Below are 20,158 nucleotides of genomic sequence, written 5' to 3'. Positions count from 1 at the left end.
AGAAATGTTGCTCTCCTATCCACTTGACCTGGTTTGCTCATATACCTCTGGGTAGGTTATTTAGAACAGGAAGTCTGGATGGATATTAACATCTCATGTTTCAAACCTAATGTGAAAGATTACACTTGACATTTGTTTTTCTTTCTGTGTTTTCCTTTTTTTTTTTTTTTTACAGTGAACATTCATTACTTATCAGTGGAAAAGAAAGATAAATTTTATTCTTAAAACTATATAGGGGTTGAATTTTTAAAAGCTTGTGAATACAAAAGTGATTCTTTTGGGGGACTTGTTTATAATTAATTGAACATTCTGTTGTTGTACTTAAGATTTTAGAATTCCATTTGTTCTGGATCACTTTGATTTTTCTGGCCATGTTAGGACATGGTTATGTCTTTGGTGTGTATGAGATTAACTCTTGACTTTTATCTTTACCGTTTCCAATCACCCATTCATAATTATGTTCAGCTTTGAAGTCAGAGATCTACATTGAGCAAGTGAGAAAGGAGAGGGGAGAAGGAGGGTAGGAGAGAGAGAGAGAGGTGAGTGGAGAGGGGGAGATTTTCAACCCACTCAGCTCTTTTTAATACATTTATCGGTAACACAACTGAGAGTTCTATTTTGCTTCTGAATCTGCTCTTGACTGTGGAGTTCCCTGCCCTCTCCTTGGTGGGGCCACATCTTGCTTTAGTAGTTGGCCACTACTTTTAAGAAATATGGAAGAGGACACGTGAAGTCTAGCCACAAACTGTTAATTCCCTTCCCATTAATTCATTATATCCGTTTTCTTTCCTGGTTTGAATCAGAATTTTAGAATATAAAAGATCTTTGAAATCTTCCAATTCACCACCTTCATTTTGTAGATGAAGAAACCAAATCATGGAGCTAATAAAATGATTATAGCTAATGCTAAAATAGTACTTACTAAATAGCAGGCACTATGCTAAGTGATTCATGAGTATTATCTGATTTAATCCAATAATCTCATTGGATTGACCTCATTTTACAAAGAAGCAAATTACGTGATAACTTGCTTAGGGTCATGTGGTTAGTAAGTAGCAGAGCTGGGACTCTGGTGTAGGTGGGTGGTTTGCCAAATCTGTTTTATTTGAATCAACACATTGCCATCCTGATTCTGGGCTTCAAGGGTGACAAGAGCTTATCACCAGACTTTATTCCTTCAAGTTTATGTTAGCATATCCCTAGCCCCCAGCTGGGAGGGCTCTGTCCTTCAATTTTACCTTGTTTGAGATATGCAGAGGTCAGATCTGAATCCATGCCCCTCGCTGGTATCTACAGGTCACAGCAAGCCAAGAAGCCAGCATACCAGCAAAGAGATGAACTGTATTCATCTAGCGGGTCTGGAGAGAGTGAAGAAGACACTAAGGCCACGGAGGAGATGGCCGTAGGCTGCATGTCTCTTCCTGAAGACAAATTGGCCCAATCCCAGAAGAAAATAGCTCAGCTGATGAAGAAAAAAATGGTAAAACCAAAAAAGCTCACTAGGTTTTAGTTTCCCTTTAAAAATATGTCCATGATTACAGAATCTCTGCCTTAACTGGAGACTGAAGCACTCAAAGTAGAGGAAGTTGTATTTCTTTATAGGTGGAAGAAACGAAAGCAGAGCATAGTTGGGTAGCCAGCCTGCCCTCAGGCTCCACACAGGGCTCACTGTGCATTCTTTTATGGAATAGCTGTGCTCCTGGCTTTAGACTAAAAATTAATGCTTTATTCTTTGTGTTGATGTTTGATGAATGACCTTTCAGTAAAAAACTTTTCAAAAAGTCTCTCCTGAAAGGTTTCAGAATGGTATCTCTTGGGTGACAGGAAAGGCCAGGCTAGTGAGGCAGGAGGCTGAGAACAAGAGTAGCCGGGCTGAGGTCCAGGCTCAGAAGCAGCAAGGATATAAATAAGATGCCAGCGGTTTCATTGGACTCATAAGCAAATGAAATCACCAGAAACAGGAGGTAGCAGCAGAGGTCGAAGTCCAGGTATGCATTTCTAAGAACAAGGCAAAGACTTGTAACTAGGACCTCGCTTAATGAGAGTGTTCAAAATGCAGGAACCTGAGACAGGATGACAGTGACCTTCACGATTAGAATGCGGGCACCCATCTGCTCCCAGGGCATGATTTATCAGCAGAGGAATTCATGCAGTGACTTCCTGGCCAAGGGAAAAAATGAGCTTAAAATCATGTATGGAGAAAGGTCTGTAGATGGCTTTAGGAAAGGCTGAGAGACACCTCACAGGCAGATGATAGAGGCTGATACCCCTCGTTGGATCTACCTATACATTTACCCCACCTTTGTAAATTGTTCAGAGGACTTGCAGAGGACGGCCGCCTTGGCCTGTACCCATTAGTATCTCACAGACCCAGGCCAGAACCTTCACTTTTAGAGACAGACAAGTACCATCTGCCAGAGTCCAAGTATGGTTTTTAAGGCTTCATAACTCCGTGGCCAGTTTAGATAATAACAAAGATTTAGATTTAGGAGTTAAACGAGCCCCACCCAGCGCTCACAGGCCGGAAGGGCAGGAGGGATGGCAGTAGGCGCAGACCTCTAGAGCCCACATTGGTTATCTCCGTTTCGCCAGGGCAGGGAGTTTGAGGATGGATGAATGCAGAATGTCCAGAGCCCGGACAGCACGCGAGGCTTTGTACTCCCGTTCCAGTGACTTTTCATGGTATTCTGCTTCCTCCTCAAAATGAAACTTAATAAATTCTGTGGTGAGCCCATGGAGAACTCTCAAAACTTCTGACAGAATGGGTGTTTTTAAAGCACGAAGGGGCCTGTGCTGTCACCTTCTCTGTATGTGTACGTGTGAGCCGGGGGCAGGTGAGGCGGCAGGTGAGGAGGGACACAGGGATGAGGCGGCAGCTGGAACCCAGGGTGGTCTTGCCCAGAGCACCACGGTCAGTAGACACTAGAAACAGAGCTGAAATGCCAAGCTTTGAGTCTTTGAAGTGCTGCTTTCACCTCACCAGGAGATACAGGCTTGGTTTTGTCAGTCAGTGCAGCCATTTGATAGCTGTCTTTGTAAAGTCACTGAAATCTGTGACTCCAAAATGCAGTTCTGTGATTTCTTGGGGAGCTCTGCCTGTGAGTTCTACGAGCAGCAGCGGCTCTTTCCACCCCATCCTCTTCTCCTGGCTGATAAAGAGATGACTCATTCAGCACATGTTGAATGAGCATCTCCTCTGAACTGGGCATATGGTAGTGAACAAGAAGAATAAGCTTCTGTTCTCAAGGAGCTTCTATTTGAGGAGACAATTAATAGACAAAAAAATAACCATTAGTGCAATATCAGAGAGAGTTAAGTGCCATGAAGAAAAGAATAAAAGAAGTAATGGGATAGTAAGTGACGGGGGTGAGAGGCTGTTTTTAGATAAGATGTCAAGAAAGGCCTCTCTGAAGTGAACAAAATGAAAATTAAATGAGAAAGTGATTACGTATTCGAGCATCCCAAGCGGGAAACAGTATGTGCAAAAGCCAAGTTAGAAATTAGTTTGCCATGTTCAGGAGCATCAGATAGGTTTTCAAATCCATGCTTATAATAATAATAGTAACAAACTATTTGGTCACCAGTGGAGGATGCTAGTGACTGAACTCATTACTTTGAAAGCTAGCAAATAAAGGGAAAGAATAAGTTGTGTATCTTGTCCTTCTATTATAAACTGTATTATTGGGTAACCAAACAAGAGGTGAGGGGAGAGTTGTCTGTAGAATTAATCCAGCTAACACATGAAGAAACACTGATAGAATTGGATATTGGCATTTTATAACATTTTATGAGTGAATCCATGTAGTTGTGCCAATAATCAGAAAAAAAGCCAACCAACCATAGATGTCTTCTGATGGAAAAATGTATGAGAACTATGAAATAGTTTTGCTTAAAAAAAAAAATAAAGCTAAAGTAAACCCAACTTTTTTAAAAAATTTTTTTAATGTTTATTTTTGAGAGAGAGGGAGACACAGAGCATGAGTAGGGGAGGGGCAGGGAGCAAGGGACACAGAATCTGAAGCAGGCTCCAGGCTTTGAGCTGTCAGCACAGAGCCCAATGTGGGGCTCGAACCCACAAACCAGACTTCGAGATCATGGCCTGAGCCAAAGTCATACGCTCAACCAGCTGAGCCACCCAGATCCCCAAGCAAACCCAACTTCTAAATCCAGCTACCAATATAAAGACAAGACAGGGAATGGAGGGACATGTTGAATGACACCATAAGAACGCATTCAAAAAATTTACATGTTTGGAAAACAGAATTTACATGTTTGGGAAACACTGTCATCCAAATGACCCAATTTCTTCAGCATATAATTTTCAATAAAAAGAACTAGAGGTGGAAATGGAACCTACAGAGGAATGAGACTCAGGAGACTGATCTCTATGTGCAGACAGGCAAATTATCAAAAAAATACTAGATTTATGAGGTAATTATTAGATTTATGAGATTATAGATATTTAACATTACAGAATTACTGTTAATGTTTTGGTGAGAGTGATTTTCTGGTTATGTGTCTAAGTCTGTGTCTTTTGGAGATACTTATGAGATATGAAATGATTTAATACTGATTTTCTTCAAAATAATAGGGTGGGTGGATAAGAAGGATGGATATGAAACAAGACTGACCATGAGTAGATACCTCATGAAGCGAAGTGAGCCATTCTCCATGCTATTTTTGTATATGGCTGACGTTTTTCACAATAAAAGGCTGAAGGAAGTCACTCTGGCTGTGATGTGAAAAGCAGACTGGGGGAAGGGGGACAGGAGTGGAAGCAGGGATGGCTGTCATGGTCAGCCAGGTAAAAGGTGAGGGTGTTTTGAGCCAGGTACTCGTGGCAGAAATGAGGAGAAGAGCTTGGTTTAAGGACTTAGGAATAAGGGACAGTCAGCAGGCCCTGTTGGAGTGGGTGTGGGACGGGAAGGGAGGAGAAGAGACAAAGACAACAGGTGAATTCAGTCCTACATTCCCATGAGAAGAGAGTGGGCTGGAGCTGTCCCTTCTTTCCAAAAACACATACTGACTGATTTGCTGTCTGCAGAATATCCAAGCAAACAAGGAGCTGATTCGCTGTGTCATCCTTTCTCGGATTATTTTTGGGGAAGAACACTGGAAATGTGCACAGGCTCTGGCCAGCCTGGCTTATGGCTACCTGACACTGAGAGGTACTTGGTTTCCCCAGCTGGGTCTGGGTGGGCCAGCTCGTGAGAGCCAAACTAAGCCAACCCACAGCCGTGGTGGGGGTGGGGATGACCGGGGGAGAGTCCTTCCTGCCCCCAACTCACACCTCCTCAGGAGGTGGGAAAGTCCGTGGATGAGGCAGTGTGTCAGGGATCTTAGAAATAATGATGATAATGATAGTTAATTTACTGAGTACTTAGCATGTGCCAAGCTAGTCTCATTTAGTCCTCCTAATATCCCTTGGAGGGAAATACAGTTATCATCCGTAGTTTACAGATGAGGGCACTGAGGCACAGGGGGCAGAGGACAATATCACGGGTTCCAGCCACAGGTCCACGGGGGAAGGACAGGCGATTATGTACGCTCAACATCAGGGTGGCAGACACAGTAACGGGACCTGAATTCCATGGACAGCCCTCAAGTTCCTGGAAGATCTGCTGAGGAAAAGACAGTCCTCATCCTAGAGAAATGAAGCCTCTGGAAGGTATTCTGTACAGAGGAACAAGATAGGAATGCATTTGCTAAAACTGAAACCTAAGTGTAAGATCCACAAGGGCAGGAATTTTGCAGTAGAGGCCCAGGAAATATTTGTTCAGACGGACTGAGGCCAAAACACATCTCTGGAACTGAGGACACAGTCAGCTCAGGGCTCTGTGCCCCTTGGCCAGCCACGTCTTCCTGCAGGGACATCTCTACCATGGATCTCTTTGTACAAACTCACATGTGCTTTGTTTAAAAATGCCTCTGTCCCTGAAACAGAAGCTCCATGAGAGCAGGGACTGGTCTCATGTACAGTGCCTGGTGCACAGTGTGGATCAGCAGATGTTACCACTGGGTAGAACTGAGCCTCTGGCCCGGGGCTTTTTCAAGTACCCCTTGGACCTGAGTCTTCAGGTGGGGCATAGCTTACATAAGTGAGTGACTTAAGGTCTTGAGAGATTTGAGCGCTCCAGGGGAAGGGAAGCAATATGCCTGGGCCATAAGGAGCCTGGATATCAAAAATCAGAGCTTTTGGAAAAGTTGAAATGGAATCCAATTTATTAACCACTATCATAAATTCTATTTAACTGAGAACGTGTGTTCCTTCTTAGGGCTCCTTGGGCCCTTTTGAGCTCATGTTTTACATGAAACTTTAGATTCATTGACTACTGATGTGGCAAGCCCATGAGTGGTTGACACTGGGGCCAGTGAGGTCACAGGCTCCTTTAGGCCTTAGAACACATCTGTTGTGTTCTGAGAGAAGGCCGGCGTGGCTAAAGACAGGAGGGGGTCCTCACTTACTGGCAGAACGGCAGCCACTTGTCTGTGAGATTTGAGAGACTCCAGGAAGGTCTTCAGCAAAAGGCAATTTTCTTCTAGAGCTACACTGTTCTTCATTTGGAATTTCTCTATTTCATCCTCATAAACGTGTTGCCTTCATGATAACAGTCACATTTTAGCTTTGTGCCACTTTAGCACTTAGAGAATTCCTGTTCTAAGTCTGGTGGCACTGTGGTAGGCACCAGGGATGCATAAATGAATACTGGTATTCTATAAGCATACAGAGATCTTATAATAGGCAGGAACAAGTTATAATAGAGGCGGGAACAAAGTTCTGGAGAAACAAATGAGGCAGGTGAGTGCTTCTGCCACTGGAGAGGGAAATCAGGGAAGGCTGCAGAAAGAATGTGACATTTGTCCTGTCTTTGACAGAGGAGTAAAGTTTTCCAAGTAGATTTCGAGAGGAGTGGTAGAGAACACAGAGTTGGGCCTCCATATGTGTTGATCTGAGGAGATGGAGTGAAAGGGTGTTTTATTCTCTATGAAACTACTTTCACGGAACACTGTAGTTTCCCCCTGGACCAAGAAGTTAGGGTAGAACAGGAGACACCTTAGGACAGACAGGTCATGCCTGGTAATAGGACTGGAAAGTTAAGTTGGCCCCACGTATCAAGGACTTTAGGGAATTATTAAAAGTTTCTGAGGGAGGGGCCCCTGGGTGGCTCAGTGGGTTGAGCATCCGACTTCCACTCAGGTCATGATCTCACCCTCATGGGTTCGAGCCCCGCGTCGGGCTCTGTGCTGACACCTCAGAGCCTGGAGCCTTGCTTTGGATTCTGTGTCTCCCTCTCTCTCTGCCCCTCCCCCCCCTCTCTTTCAGAATAAATAAACATAATAATAAATTTTTTAAAAAGTTTCTGACTGAGGTGGTGACATAATCAAGCTTCTGTTAGAGACTCTGGAGGATGGGTTGGATTGATAGAAAAAGTAGAGGTGCAGATCAGTTAGGCCTCTATCCTGCCCAGACAGGAGTCAATGAAGGCACTGGCCACAGCAGTTGGAATGCAGAAGAAATGACTCAGAAGTGGTGGTGTTTAGTGGGCAATTCTACTTGGAGCGAGAAGCTGAGGGAAGAGCTGAGGTTGCACAGGGCATGACCTGGACGGTTAGCTGAAATGGAGAACTAGAGGGGAAGAGCAGGCGTATGGGGGAAGGAGGAAGAGGATGCCGAGTCTGGTTTCAGACAGGCTGGATCTCAGCCAGCGTGAGGTACTCAGGGAACATCATGGTGGGATGGTCAGTAGGCAGCTGAGGAGTGGAGCTCGGGCTCAGGAAAGATGTCGGCTTGGGAGGGTTAGCACACAGGAGCAAGTTGAGGCCATAAGAGCAGATGAGCTTGATCAGCAAAAGGATGTAGAAAGAGAGGGAAAGAAGGCAGAGGAGAGAAGATAGGAGGATGAGAGCATCGGGAAGGTCCGCGGAAGCAGAGTCGGCAAAGGAAATAGAAGAGTCAGGAGGGGCTGTGTCAGAGAAAGGGTTTCAAAAAGAAGTGCAGTGTCAGGTGGCAGAGGGAGGTCAGATGACATGCGGGCTGAAGAGAGACCCATGGATTTGGCTGGCAGGTGGCAGATCACTGGCATTTGCTTTGGCACCGACAGGGACACTCTTGGGCCCTGGGAGAGCCCAGACTCGGTGAGACTGTGTAGGAGACTTGCTGAACCTGAGACTTGAAGTGATGGCGGCTCGAACTGGAGGGGAAGCCCCACGAGTGTTTGAAGGGGACATTTGTCTGAACGCGGGCCAGGCCACAGGTCCCTCCCTGTGTTGGGAGAGGTTATGGTGGTAGGTCTGTGGAAGGAAGTTGGTCGTCATCTTCTGAAATCAACCATTCCATGAACGGTCACAAACGGACTCTGAGTTTTACTTTTCCAGTTAGGTTCCAGGCTGAGTCAAGATAGGTGAGTCGGTCCTATCACAAAAGATGGTGAGAACACCATCCTTTTTCCCTCGATTTACAGTTCTTCCTATCACACGAATGGTGAACCACATTTGGGGTAGTATGTTGGAGGGAGGAAAAAAAGTTTTCCCGTAAAGGAAGGTTTTGTTTATTTTTCCTTGATGGGAAAAGCAACTTCCTGATTAGACCAAATGCCTATGTAGTTTAACAGTGCCCAGCCTTGAACCCAGACTTTCTGAAACCTAGCCTAGAATTTTTCCAGAATAGATTATGATCGTGACCTTTTCTTGAGAAAAACCTCCTATTTCAGTTATAATATTTACCCAGTCTCTTTACTTTAACTCTTTTTAAAGCCTGTGGTCCACGGAATAAACCAACCAAAGCTTTGAGAAATCACAAACCTTCAAGAGGGATGAAGTCTTGCTGAGCTCCACTTAGTTTTGTTGTCATTAATCCTCAGCTGCTGTAAAATGGGCGGAATTTATGAGCCAGCCTTCTGTGTAGGTGGGATGTATGCATCTGTGAGTGTTCATGCTTCACTGCACATGTGTGTTTTACAGCCTTCAGACCCTCTTGCCTCATTTCCCTGTGAGCCTCTTCCAGGACTGGGGGGGGGGTGTCAAGCCCAAGGGCTGACTTCTCTCAATAAACAGTCTTCCGGTGAGTATTTACTGAGAGACTTACATATTTGAAATACCATGAAGAGCACGTTGGGAAATTTAAGGTAGAGAAGGCACTGTCTTTGCCCCAGAGAACTTACCACCTCGTGTGGAAGGTGAACTACATACAGACATAGTTATGACAGAAGGCACCAGAAGTCAAATGCCATGTAAGTGATTTAAATACAGGGCTTTGGGGAAGTTGGATGGAATCATTTCTGACTGAGGTGGTAAGTGGTAGACTCAGAGGGCAGGGGTCATTCAGGAAGACCCTTGAAGAATGTGCAGAGCTTGGGCAGAAGGAAGGGGTGGCCTTCTGGTGAAGAACGGAGCCTGGAGGGACAGCACAATGTGTATCTTTGAAAGCAGTGAGCAGGCTGTTGGGGTGAACCTGGAAAAGAGGGTGTGTTTGCAGACTGTGGTGGGTTTTATATATAGGCTAAGGAATTTGTGATTTGTTTGGTAGGCAAGGAGGACTCCTGGAGATTTTTCCAGCAAGGAGATGAATGAAGCAAAGTGTGCTTTTAGAAAGGTTAATCTAGCAATGATGCCAGAAGGTAAGCTATCCAGTCATCTAGGTGTATGTAGTAATAATGTGCTAGTGAAGTGACAAGTGGGATGATGAGTAGGGATTTAAGAGTCTCTGAAGGACAGATGCATTTATCTTTTATCTTCTTGGGACTTTTTCTTGAATACATACTTATAACATATGGATAAGATCATGCTTGGCCGCACTGTTTATTATCGTAAAAGATTGGAAAAAAAAACAGTGCCCTCACCACTAGAGGACTAATACCTACAGCAGGTTAAATGCAGCTTTAAAAAGGGCATGAGGATGGGGCGCCTGGGTGGCGCAGTCGGTTAAGCGTCCGACTTCAGCCAGGTCACGATCTCGCGGTCCGTGAGTTCGAGCCCCGCGTCAGGCTCTGGGCTGATGGCTCAGAGCCTGGAGCCTGTTTCCTATTCTGTGTCTCCCTCTCTCTCTGCCCCTCCCCCGTTCATGCTCTGTCTCTCTCTGTCCCAAAAATAAATAAATGTTGAAAAAAAAAATAAAGAAAGAAAAAAAAAATAAAAAGGGCATGAGGAAGTGCCATATACTACTAGGAAAAAAGCTCCTGGATGCATCGTTAGGCAAAAGAGAATGTGCAACATGGTATGGTGTTTAATATGCCTCATTTTGTGAGAAAAAAAGAAGGGGAGAGAGAGAATCTGTGTTTATATTTACATAAACACTGAAGGATACACAAGACAGAAGCAAAAACAAATTACCTAGTGGGGGATTGCAGTGAAAGGGAAGATTAGAAGTGAGGCCCCTCAACATTGACCTTCTCATACAATTTTAACTTTTGAACTATGGAAATGTATTATCTATTCAAATATAACCGTTAAGCTTTTTTTTTTAAGTTTATTTATTTATTTTGAGAGAGAGAGGAGCAGAGAGAGAGGGAGAGAGAGAGAATCTCAAGCAGGCTCCATGCTGTCAGTGCGGAGCCTGATATGGGGCTCGAACTCATGAACCGTGAGACTGTGACCTGAGCCGAAACCAAGAGTCGGGTACTTAACCGACTGAGCCACCCAGGTGCCCCCTTAAATATAGCCTTTAAAAAAAAAGGCTGTGAAGGAAGAATTGGCAGGATGTGATGTTCGATTAGGGGTTGAGGAGAATTGAGGCCCAAAGATGACCAGGAAGGTCCAGCCCCAGCAGGTGCCATTTACAGAGGGAAGTAGGTCAGGGACAGGAGTGCACTGGGGAGAGGAGTGGCGTATCCAGGTTTTTGTGATTCTGAATTGCAGTAGAGAAATCCACTAGCATGTTTTTGGGGCACCTTGGTGGCTCAGTTGGTTGGGCGGCTGACTTTGGCTCAGGTCATGATCTCGTGGTCTGTGAGTTTGAGCCCCGCATCGGGCTCTGTGCTGACAGCTCAGAGCCCGGAGCCTGCTTCAGATTCTGTGTCTCCCTCTCTCTCTGCCCCTCCCACACTCACGTTCTGTCTCTCTCTTTCAAAAATAAATAAACATTAAAAAAAATTTTTTTAGAAATCCACTAGCACATTTTTACCTGGTGCTGGAAATTTGGGACTAGAACTTGGGAGGACAGGAGGAGAGTCGCAAGCATGGAGGAGTGTTTGAGGGCAGACCTGGGAAGGGGACGTGGAAAGTTGTAAGCTTGGAGGCCAAGGTGGAAGTGCTAGGAATTGCTCAGGCTTCCAAGAGGGAAAGAGAAGAAAAGGAAGACACTGAAAGACAGACCCTTGGAGAAGGGAGCAAAGAGTTATTAGCAAGTTATTAGTTATCAGCAAGAGTTATTAGCAAGGGAGCAATTAGAGAAGGTTTAGAAAGGAGAACTGGGTTGGTGCAGTGTCCTAGGGGCCAAGAGGAGAAGCCAAGCAGCTAAGAGTGTCTGAGAAACTGTGACTGGATTTATTTAGTAGGAGGTCTTTGGGGGCCTAAGGAGAAAAGTGCCAGCAGAGTGGTTAGAGCAAAAGCCAGATCCCAGGCACGAAGGGACTGCGTGGGGGCCTGGGCCCTGCATACTGAAAGGAACAAGAGAAAAGTGGAGAGTAACTGGCCGAGCCAAAAAAGTCATGTGAAGATGATTTTAGAAGAGGAAGATTGTAGAGTGAGGAAAGAGCCCTTTAGTGAGAGCATTTGAAGGTTTTAAAAAAGAGGCGATTGATGGAATAGGATTCAGGATTCGACACGAGAGAGCACAGAGCCTTTGCAGGGCACCATGTGAAGGCTGCCGTACGGTGGGCTAGAGCATGGGCCGGAGGTGGGACCCTAGTGCCAGCAGACTTGGGGACGAGCCTAAGGAGCCTAGCGCTTCAGCCGGTGAGCAAAGGGCAGGCACAGAACAACAAGGTGCTTGTCACCTAGTGGGGAAGTGTTGGCAAGAGTTCAGGAAGAAGAATGTAAGTGCATAGATAAGCGGTTTCCTGATATTTTGCTTATTATTAATAAAGCAGTAAATTAGCCTGTTATTGCTGAGACTTTCTAGGTATCCCGGACTCTATTATTACAAGTGCCGTAAAATACAGAAAAAGGAAGCGTAAGTTATGAACTCTACCTTCTCTGTCTAGTTGGTAAAAAAACAAAAACAAAAACAACCCACACTGATACAGGGATAACAGGGAATGATAAAAACCAGGTGACCTGACCTGCAGGAAACCTCATGCCTGCCTGCAGTGAGACTGCATTTGAGAATGCAGCCTTTTCCAGGGATTCTGTAAGCAGCTCTATGAAAAATGTCCAAAGCAAGGGCACATTTAATAAATGGCTTCAGAGAATGGACGCTGGTAGTAGGAGGAGGAGGAGTAATTTTCTCAAATTCATTTTGTTGCTATGTGCCAGGCACCATTTATTTTCATGAATTAATTACATTCTTACAAGAACCCTACAGGGTAGAAAGTATTTTCATTACCATTTTATAGATGAATAAACTGCAGCATAGATAAAGTAACTTGTTCAAGGCCACAGGGATAGTAGGAAGTGGCTGAGGCAAGATTGGTATCTGGGAAGTCTGGCCGTAGGCTGACTTCTTAAATATAGATGATGATCAAAGGTGACAGCAGCAACTCCAAAGACTGGGTGTCTCCGAGCAGATTCCCTCTGGCCTGAGTTAGAATAACAGACATCAGTTGTGGAATCACATCCCAAACTAAAGCAAAATGCTTTGATATGTTTGGTGGACAATACTGGGACCCATTTCCAATTCATCAACATCCCCTGTAATTTCTGAATCTCAGGCTCCAGGAGCAGGTCTGATTTTTCCCTCTGTAATTGCCGAACTGTTGGTGCAGGGAGAAGGATGGTGTCCTTGGCTTGGAAGAAGGGCAAGTAAAGGAAAATGACTTGGTCTCTCAGAGTTGACATTGGAACTAGGGAGATGGGGCTTGGAGTTCAAGAACAAGATCATCACTCTGTGAGCCTCCTCCAGAGAGGGTTGACATGAGACTCATACATGTACATCTATGCAGTGTTATCTTTACATGGAAAAGGGTGTTCTTGAAATCAGTAAAATGCAAATCTATTTCAAATTATTATTGACACTGATTCATAGTACTTTTTGTCATCATGAATTTTCTCACGTAGGAAATGCCAGAAAAATACCACAAAGTGAGTTTTTTTTTAACATGAGACGAGCTCTTTCATAGTTGAAAATATTGGAAAACGTTTGTTTAGAGCAGTGATCTCTTAAACTCTTGAGAATTAGCTCCCTTATCACTACAAAAAATTTGAGTACTCTCCGTGTGTGTATTTATAAGTTATGGCAGTAGTATTAATATCTTATATAATATATATTCATAAAAACAGAAAACAAAAATTTTAAAAATAGAGACATTTAGTTTTTTTCCCTACATCATTATGGCATCTTGCAAACTGTAGGGCTACATGCACCCCACTTTGGAGACCAGAATGGATTCTGGGAACAGTAAAGGAGTGACTTTTTCCTTTGGGGTTGACTTTAAGGAGCCAATTTATTATTTTATTTTATTTTTTTGAAATAAAAAAAAATGTTTATTTATTTATTTTGAGAGACAGAGAGAATGTGAGCAAGAGAGGGGCAGAGAGAGAGGGAGAGAGAGAGAATCCCAAGCAGGCTGTACACTGTAGCTCAAAGCCTGACATGGGGCTTGAACTCATGAACTGTGAGATCACGACCTGAACTGAAATCTAGAGCCAGACGCTTAACCGACTGAGCCACACAGGTGCCCCTAATGAGACATTTTAAATTGAGATCTGTGTTCAGTTTGTTTAAACCCAGTGGTTACACAGCTCAGCTTTTTCATCAGAAGGACCACACTGTGGGGCATGATAAAGTGGAGAAGAGGAACCCGATAATTGATTGGCTGCTGAACTTAGAGGAAAAGTATTCCTCTGGGGGTTTCACAGCCAGAACTGGACACTTAGGTGGGGGTGGCTGGCAGGGCAGACTTGCAAAGCCTCAGAACTATTTTCTCATTAGTTTCCCACTCAGGAGCCCAGAAGCAGCATTGTGCTGATTCAGGGGTGGTTTTCAGTGGCTCAGCCAGCTTCACTTTGCTCCTTCCTACAGACAGAGGGAAGCATCTAGATTGGGTTCCTTCACTTCTTGCTGACACACTTCCAAGGGCCTGTGTGGTTGTAGAAACAGCCTATTTGATAAAAAGACTTCCTTAGTTTCCAGTTTTATTGTCTTTGTCTGATGTCCTTGGCAGGTTTTTCTGTAGCTGCTCCCTTCTTCAAGACCTATAAAGACTTCCCATTACCCACCAGATCAAATCCAGCCTCCTCAACTTGGCATCCAAGATTCCATTTTTCCCATCCAGTTCACACGTTGGGTGTCTTTACATTTAAATCTCCCTTTCAGTCAGGCTGGTCTCCTTACTGCCTTCCATGGTGCTCCTACATGCCCCCACCCCACCCCACCAGCATATGCACGCACATGGGTGTGCCTGTGTGCATGCACGTGCGCACACACACACACACACACACACGTTGCCTATTCTGTCTTTATGGCCTCACGCTGTTTACTACAAGTGGAAACCCCTCCTCATTCTTCTCTATCAGTCAAACTACCTACTCTTCAAAGTAAGATGAGTCCCACCTCTTGTATAAAGATTTTACTAAATGCTTTTCTGAGTGTGGTCTTTAGACAGCCTGCATCAGTATCACCTAGGATGGTTGTTATGAATGTAAATCCTTTGTTCTCACCTCAGAACCTGTCAACCATAACTACTGGAAACAAGGCTCAGGAATCTGCATTTTCACAGGGTGTTTATGAAGTGCAGTGCAATTTGAGGGGTGCTATTGCCTGGTAACTTAGGGCACAGCCATCTCTTTGGCCACAGACTCCATTTATCTCTTAAGTTGAGACCTACAGAACAGGAACCTCTGAGTGTTCTACAAAGACTTCTTGGCTTCCAGGTCCCTTTTAGGGCTCTCCCAGGGAAGCTTTGTTCCCCCTACCTCGTAGCGACTCATTAAGGAGGTCCTGCACATGGAATGTATGAGGGCCACAGGCCTCAAGACCTTTCAAGATCATCTTTGTGGCTGTTCATTCTACCTGTACTGTGAAAACAGGCTCTAAGGGCCAGAGGCAGAGCGGACTGAGGGATGGGGCTGTGAAGTGAGAATTACGGGTGCAGTGGGCCTAGCTGGCAGGGGTGAATATGTTTACCAACCTGCAGAGAGGAGAGCTGAACGTGAACACCAGCCCTAACTGTCTTCAGTAGAGCAGAGGAGATAATGTTCTAGGATAATATGTTCTCTGCTGGCCTTTCTCTTTTCTCTGGAGCTACTCTTTTCCCATCAGGGATCCCTTTGTCTTCTTAGTGAGGGCCTCACTGCCTTTAGCAATTAGAGTGTGCGTGTGTGTGTGTGTGTGTGTGTGTGACCAATTAGCCTATCCAGCCTCATCTTGGATTGAAAAAAAAAAATCCCCAGATGGAAGTAATTGTATTCATAAGCCCTTGTATTTTTAGAATGCCTTTTCCAGAAAGCTCAAAGCGTAGCACTCTGTGGCCTAACCTAGTTTGTTCCTGGACTAGCTCCAGGTGTTTGGTAAAGGCACAGCTTCTATAATTATTGTCATTTTACATTTGGAGGATGGAGAAGCTTTGTGGGTTGAAAAGGTCACATGGCATTAATGGCAAGATTGGGAACAGGATACTCAGCTTCTACTCCTGGTCTATTAGTGATTTCCAGACTGGACCCCAGATGAATGCTCTGATGGCTGCATAAGAAGCACTTGTGGAATTAATTAAAAATATAGATTGCTGGACTCTATTCGTCTAGAGATTCCAACTCAGTAGGTCTGGGGTGGGGCCCAGGAATCTATATTCTCTACAAGCATTCCAGATCATTCTGATGCGCAGCCAGCTTTGGAAACTAATACTATAGAGCACACGACAGACACACTACCCACCTATTTCCTCCCAGAAATGTCTTTCACTGAAACATGACTTTTTAACGTTTTTCTTCTTGCCACCCACCCTCAAACTTCCCCAGGCCTCCCAGCTCAGGCCAAGAAACATGCTGAATCTGCCAGGAGCACGCTGCTGACCTGGAAGGAAAACACGACCTCAAAAACAGAGAAAAAGGAAATCCTGGAAGCTCTGGTCATGCTGTACTACACCGTGGGGGTGGCCTGGCTCCTACAGAACCAATATCCTTCCTTTCCTGGCTGGGCCTGTGATCAGAGCTTGGGGGGGGTGGGGTTGGGAGCACATGTCCCCAGGCGGGTCGTCTCACCTAGGAGCAGGGGAGATTGAACCAGGCTTCACAGCTCTATTCTGACATCCGGGGCCCCCCACAAGCTTCTTACCTCCATCTAGAAGGGTATGAATATTCCTCCTGTATCTGTTCATATAAACTCTGAGTTGAGCCATGAGAGGGGTCTCACTGGTGACCTGTCCCCTAGCCAGCTGAAAAGTTTCCGGAGTGTGTCCTGCTTGATTGAGCACCCAAGAAGACCAGTTTTAGCAGTGAGGACATGGGTGATAGTGGGTGGGGGGTGGTATAGGAGTGGGGAGAGCGGGTGGTAATTTAAAGCAATGTTTGTCAAACTAGGCAGCACCTGTAACCCCTGGGGAGCTTTAAGAATTATTACTGTTTGGGTCCCACCCTAGAGATTTTGATTTAGTAGGTCTGGGGTTCATCTGTTTATTGAGATTTTTTAAAGTCTCCCAGGTGATTGTAACCTGCAGCCAGAAGTCTCTGATTTAATGGACTCTTGATCATTTTTGTTTTTCTGAAATGCTGTTGAGAATACTGCCATGAAGCTGGAGGCCAAGCAAAAAAGACAAAAGAAATAGTTCTCTATGTCCCCAGAGGCAGACCATTACTCTTCAAAAAGCATGTGATTTTGACAGCCTTTTGGTACTATCTCTACTTGAAAACTGTGCATGGTATTTCGTGTTCACGATTGATCATGCACTAAAGTTGGAACGATGCAGAGATTAGCACGGCCCCCGAACAAGGATGATATGCAAATTTATAAAGCATTCCATATTAAACAAAATTAACCATGAGTCTTCTTGGAGACCATGTGTCCTTCATCTCTCCTCTTTACCACGTTCCCCTCTCTGCTTTTTTGGTCTTGGTACTCAACTTGTAAAAACTGATTCATTGCCTTTCTCTGTTATGCCTTTATTTTTTTTTTTTTAATTTTTTTTTCAACGTTTATTTATTTTTGGGACAGAGAGAGACAGAGCATGAACGGGGGAAGGGCAGAGAGAGAGGGAGACACAGAATTGGAAACAGGCTCCAGGCTCTGAGCCATCAGCCCAGAGCCCGACGCGGGGCTCGAACTCACGGACCGCAAGATCGTGACCTGGCTGAAGTTGGACGCTTAACCGACTGCACCACCCAGGTGCCCCTCTCTGTTATGCCTTTAGAAGGGGCTACTGACTATGTGGGAAATAGGATATTTGGGAATTAAGGGGATTTTCTTTCTTGCTGTTTGCCTTTTGCCAAAAATCTGTTTTGCTTGGACTTTCTAAATGATCCAGAAAGTCCCTTTCAGCAGAATTAGTTCCTCTCTTTTACCATTCACAGGAAGCAACTTGGGAAAAGTGAGTATTATCACACCATGGATGCCTCTAAAGGAAATCTAGCATAATTTACAGTTTCTGTTCGCTTCTCCAAATGCTCACCACCCACCACAGCCCTGGATTCAGGCTACTGCCATGAGAAACCCAGGTCTCTGTTTATTTTCTAAAGAATTCTTGACAACATATACATATAGAAAATAAAGAACATAGTAAAGTGCCTGTTTTTCAAATTCTGCTTCATTTTCCCAAGTGGACCTTTTGTTTACTTATCAACCGTTGTCCCTGGGAAGTGGGGGAGTTTGTGTGCCTAGCATTTTCCTTGACTGTTTCACTGGCAGAGAGGCTTATTTCAACCTGCAGAAGGCAGAGAGAAACATGAAGGAGCTGAAAGAATTATGTGAGGGAAGTGGTCACAGATTACAAGTCTCAGAGAAAGACCTGACAATTGCTTTGGGCAGGTAAGATCTGGGCTTTGAGAGGCTTAGGCTTTTGTGAATGAGGCCCGGTATCACATGATTGTTCTGTGCTCTTCTGTATAAGGGGAGAAAAAATACTCAGGGCAAAAAACCCAGATACTCAGATGGTGATAAAAGAGGTGTTTTATTTACCAAACGCACACACCATGGTCTAAGCTTTATGTGCAGTGCCCATTGAATTCTCATAGACAGCAGTGAGGTAGTTGGTGCAATTATTGTAGAGAGAAAGAGAGAGGAAACTGAGGCTGAGATTAAACAAACCGTCCACGGCGACAAGTGTTGGATCCATGGTCTGAACTCATGGACTCCTCGCCCTTATTCTGTCTTTCACACCTAATCTCAAATTATGTCTTTTTCTGAATCGCCACCTACTTTTGTCATGAAGCACGGTATCTTAAAAGACAAGGAAAGAGTACTTAACGAAGACCGTTCGTTTATTGGAAGCCCATGAAAGCTATGCACGGCCCATGAATTTTTAAGGAAAGTTCTGTTCCATATGGAAACCAAGTACTTGGGATGTGTTCAAGCCAGAACAAGACTTAACTGGTTTGCAGTTGAGTTAGGTATCCTCAGAGAGAATCACAGTATTTACATATAAGAGTGGGCCCAGCAGATTATCAGGGGAAAAAAAAGAATAATAAAAGGTTTACTGTTCCTTAGATTTTTAAGATATCTGCACATCCACAATCTGGTTCCAAAACTGTAAACACTTGGCATGGTAGGGTCGATGACAGAATGGTAAGTAAATGAAATACATGAGTCATGCCTACCTGCTCTAAACAACCATGAACCTAGAAATCAAATGGGAAATGGTGGGGAGGTGTTTGAATGCCCAACGTTAGATCAAACTATTGATATAAGTCCACGGAGCCATAAATTAGAGTCTAGTGAATGTCTGCTGCTGTCACATGGGTCAGTGGCTAAGGTTTTTGTGCCATATGTGAAAGATAGCCTTGTTCCTTTTTCAGAATAAATACTAGTGTGTATTTCACTCATTCATTCTACAATATTTATTTAGTATCTATTTTGTACCTGCACTGTTCTAAGTGTTGGAACAGTGTAACTATCTCCAAGAACTAGTCTAAGTGCACTACGTCATTTATTTAGTTCAATCCTCTACTGCAAGCTATGAGGTAGGTATTTTTGTTTTCATTTCACAGGTAAGAAAATTAAGGCACAGGAAGAGTAAGTAACTCAAGGTGACAGAATGACTAGTAGAAGATCCAACACTACAGATGGGTCTTCTTAATCCATAGCTCACCTTCTGTACCACATTGACTTATATTTCATATACAGCAAATATCTAGTAAGGGCAATCCCCTTTCTCATTTTAAAGGTAGGGAAAATATACTGTGATTGTTTAGGCCAGACAACTTGGCTAATATCTCCCTACAAGCTCTTGATGAGAGGCATTTTCATTCTGTAACTTCTGCTGTAAATAGTCAAAGGAAATAGTGGTCTGATTGATCAAATATTTTTTCTGTAAAGAATTACCAGATAACATGCCAGTGCTCTTTTGATTGTTAATCCCAATCTTCAGAAGAAGGATGAATCTTTCAGTTTAAAATAAATTGTAACTTGTGCAATGCCTTATATAAAATAATTTCATATACATACATATTTTTTCCACTTTGGGAATACAAAGATGGAAGAAGCAAAGGGTGAGGGGAAGTAATATTGATTGTGTATCCACTATATGTTAAGTAATTTCATGTACAATTTTTTATCTAATCTTTATAACCTTGTAATTTAGGTATTCTTATCATTGTTTTATTTGGAAGGAAATGTAGACTCCTGGAATTTGACCATAAAGCTAATAACTGAGGGGGGCACCTGGGTGGCTCAGTCAGTTAAGTGTCCAACTTCAGCTCAGGTCATGATCTCGCAGTCTGTGAGTTCGAGCCCCACGTCAGGCTCTGTGCTATCAGCTCAGAGCCTGGAGCCTTCTTCAGATTCTGTGTCTCCCTGTCTCTCTGTTCCTCCCCCACTCACTCTCTGTCTCTGTCTCTCTTTCTCAAAAATAAATAAACATTAAAAAAAAATTTTTTTTAAAGCTAATAACTGTGAGAACCAGCTTTGAACTACCAT

General features: G+C 44.0%; 1 protein-coding gene and 1 pseudogene across 2 annotated transcripts in view; both read left to right on the top strand.

Annotated features, from left to right (window-relative positions):
* The window catches only part of TTC23L (tetratricopeptide repeat domain 23 like), a 59,160-nt gene that overhangs the window by 4,296 nt on the left and 34,706 nt on the right, over positions 1–20,158 (top strand). For both annotated transcript variants that reach the window (XM_043600112.1, XM_043600111.1), the window contains exons 3-6: positions 1,297–1,480; positions 5,045–5,168; positions 16,051–16,207; positions 17,927–18,052. In XM_043600112.1, coding sequence (XP_043456047.1) covers positions 1,297–1,480; positions 5,045–5,168; positions 16,051–16,207; positions 17,927–18,052 — 591 coding nt within the window. The remainder of the gene's footprint in view (positions 1–1,296; positions 1,481–5,044; positions 5,169–16,050; positions 16,208–17,926; positions 18,053–20,158) is intronic.
* On the top strand, positions 16,959–17,057 carry LOC122496582 (annotated as a pseudogene).

Source organism: Prionailurus bengalensis, chromosome A1, assembly GCF_016509475.1.
Source record: "Prionailurus bengalensis isolate Pbe53 chromosome A1, Fcat_Pben_1.1_paternal_pri, whole genome shotgun sequence".
Classification (NCBI taxonomy): Eukaryota; Metazoa; Chordata; class Mammalia; order Carnivora; family Felidae; genus Prionailurus; species Prionailurus bengalensis.
Note: the sequence above shows the minus strand (reverse complement) of the source record. Positions and strands in the feature narration are given on the sequence as shown.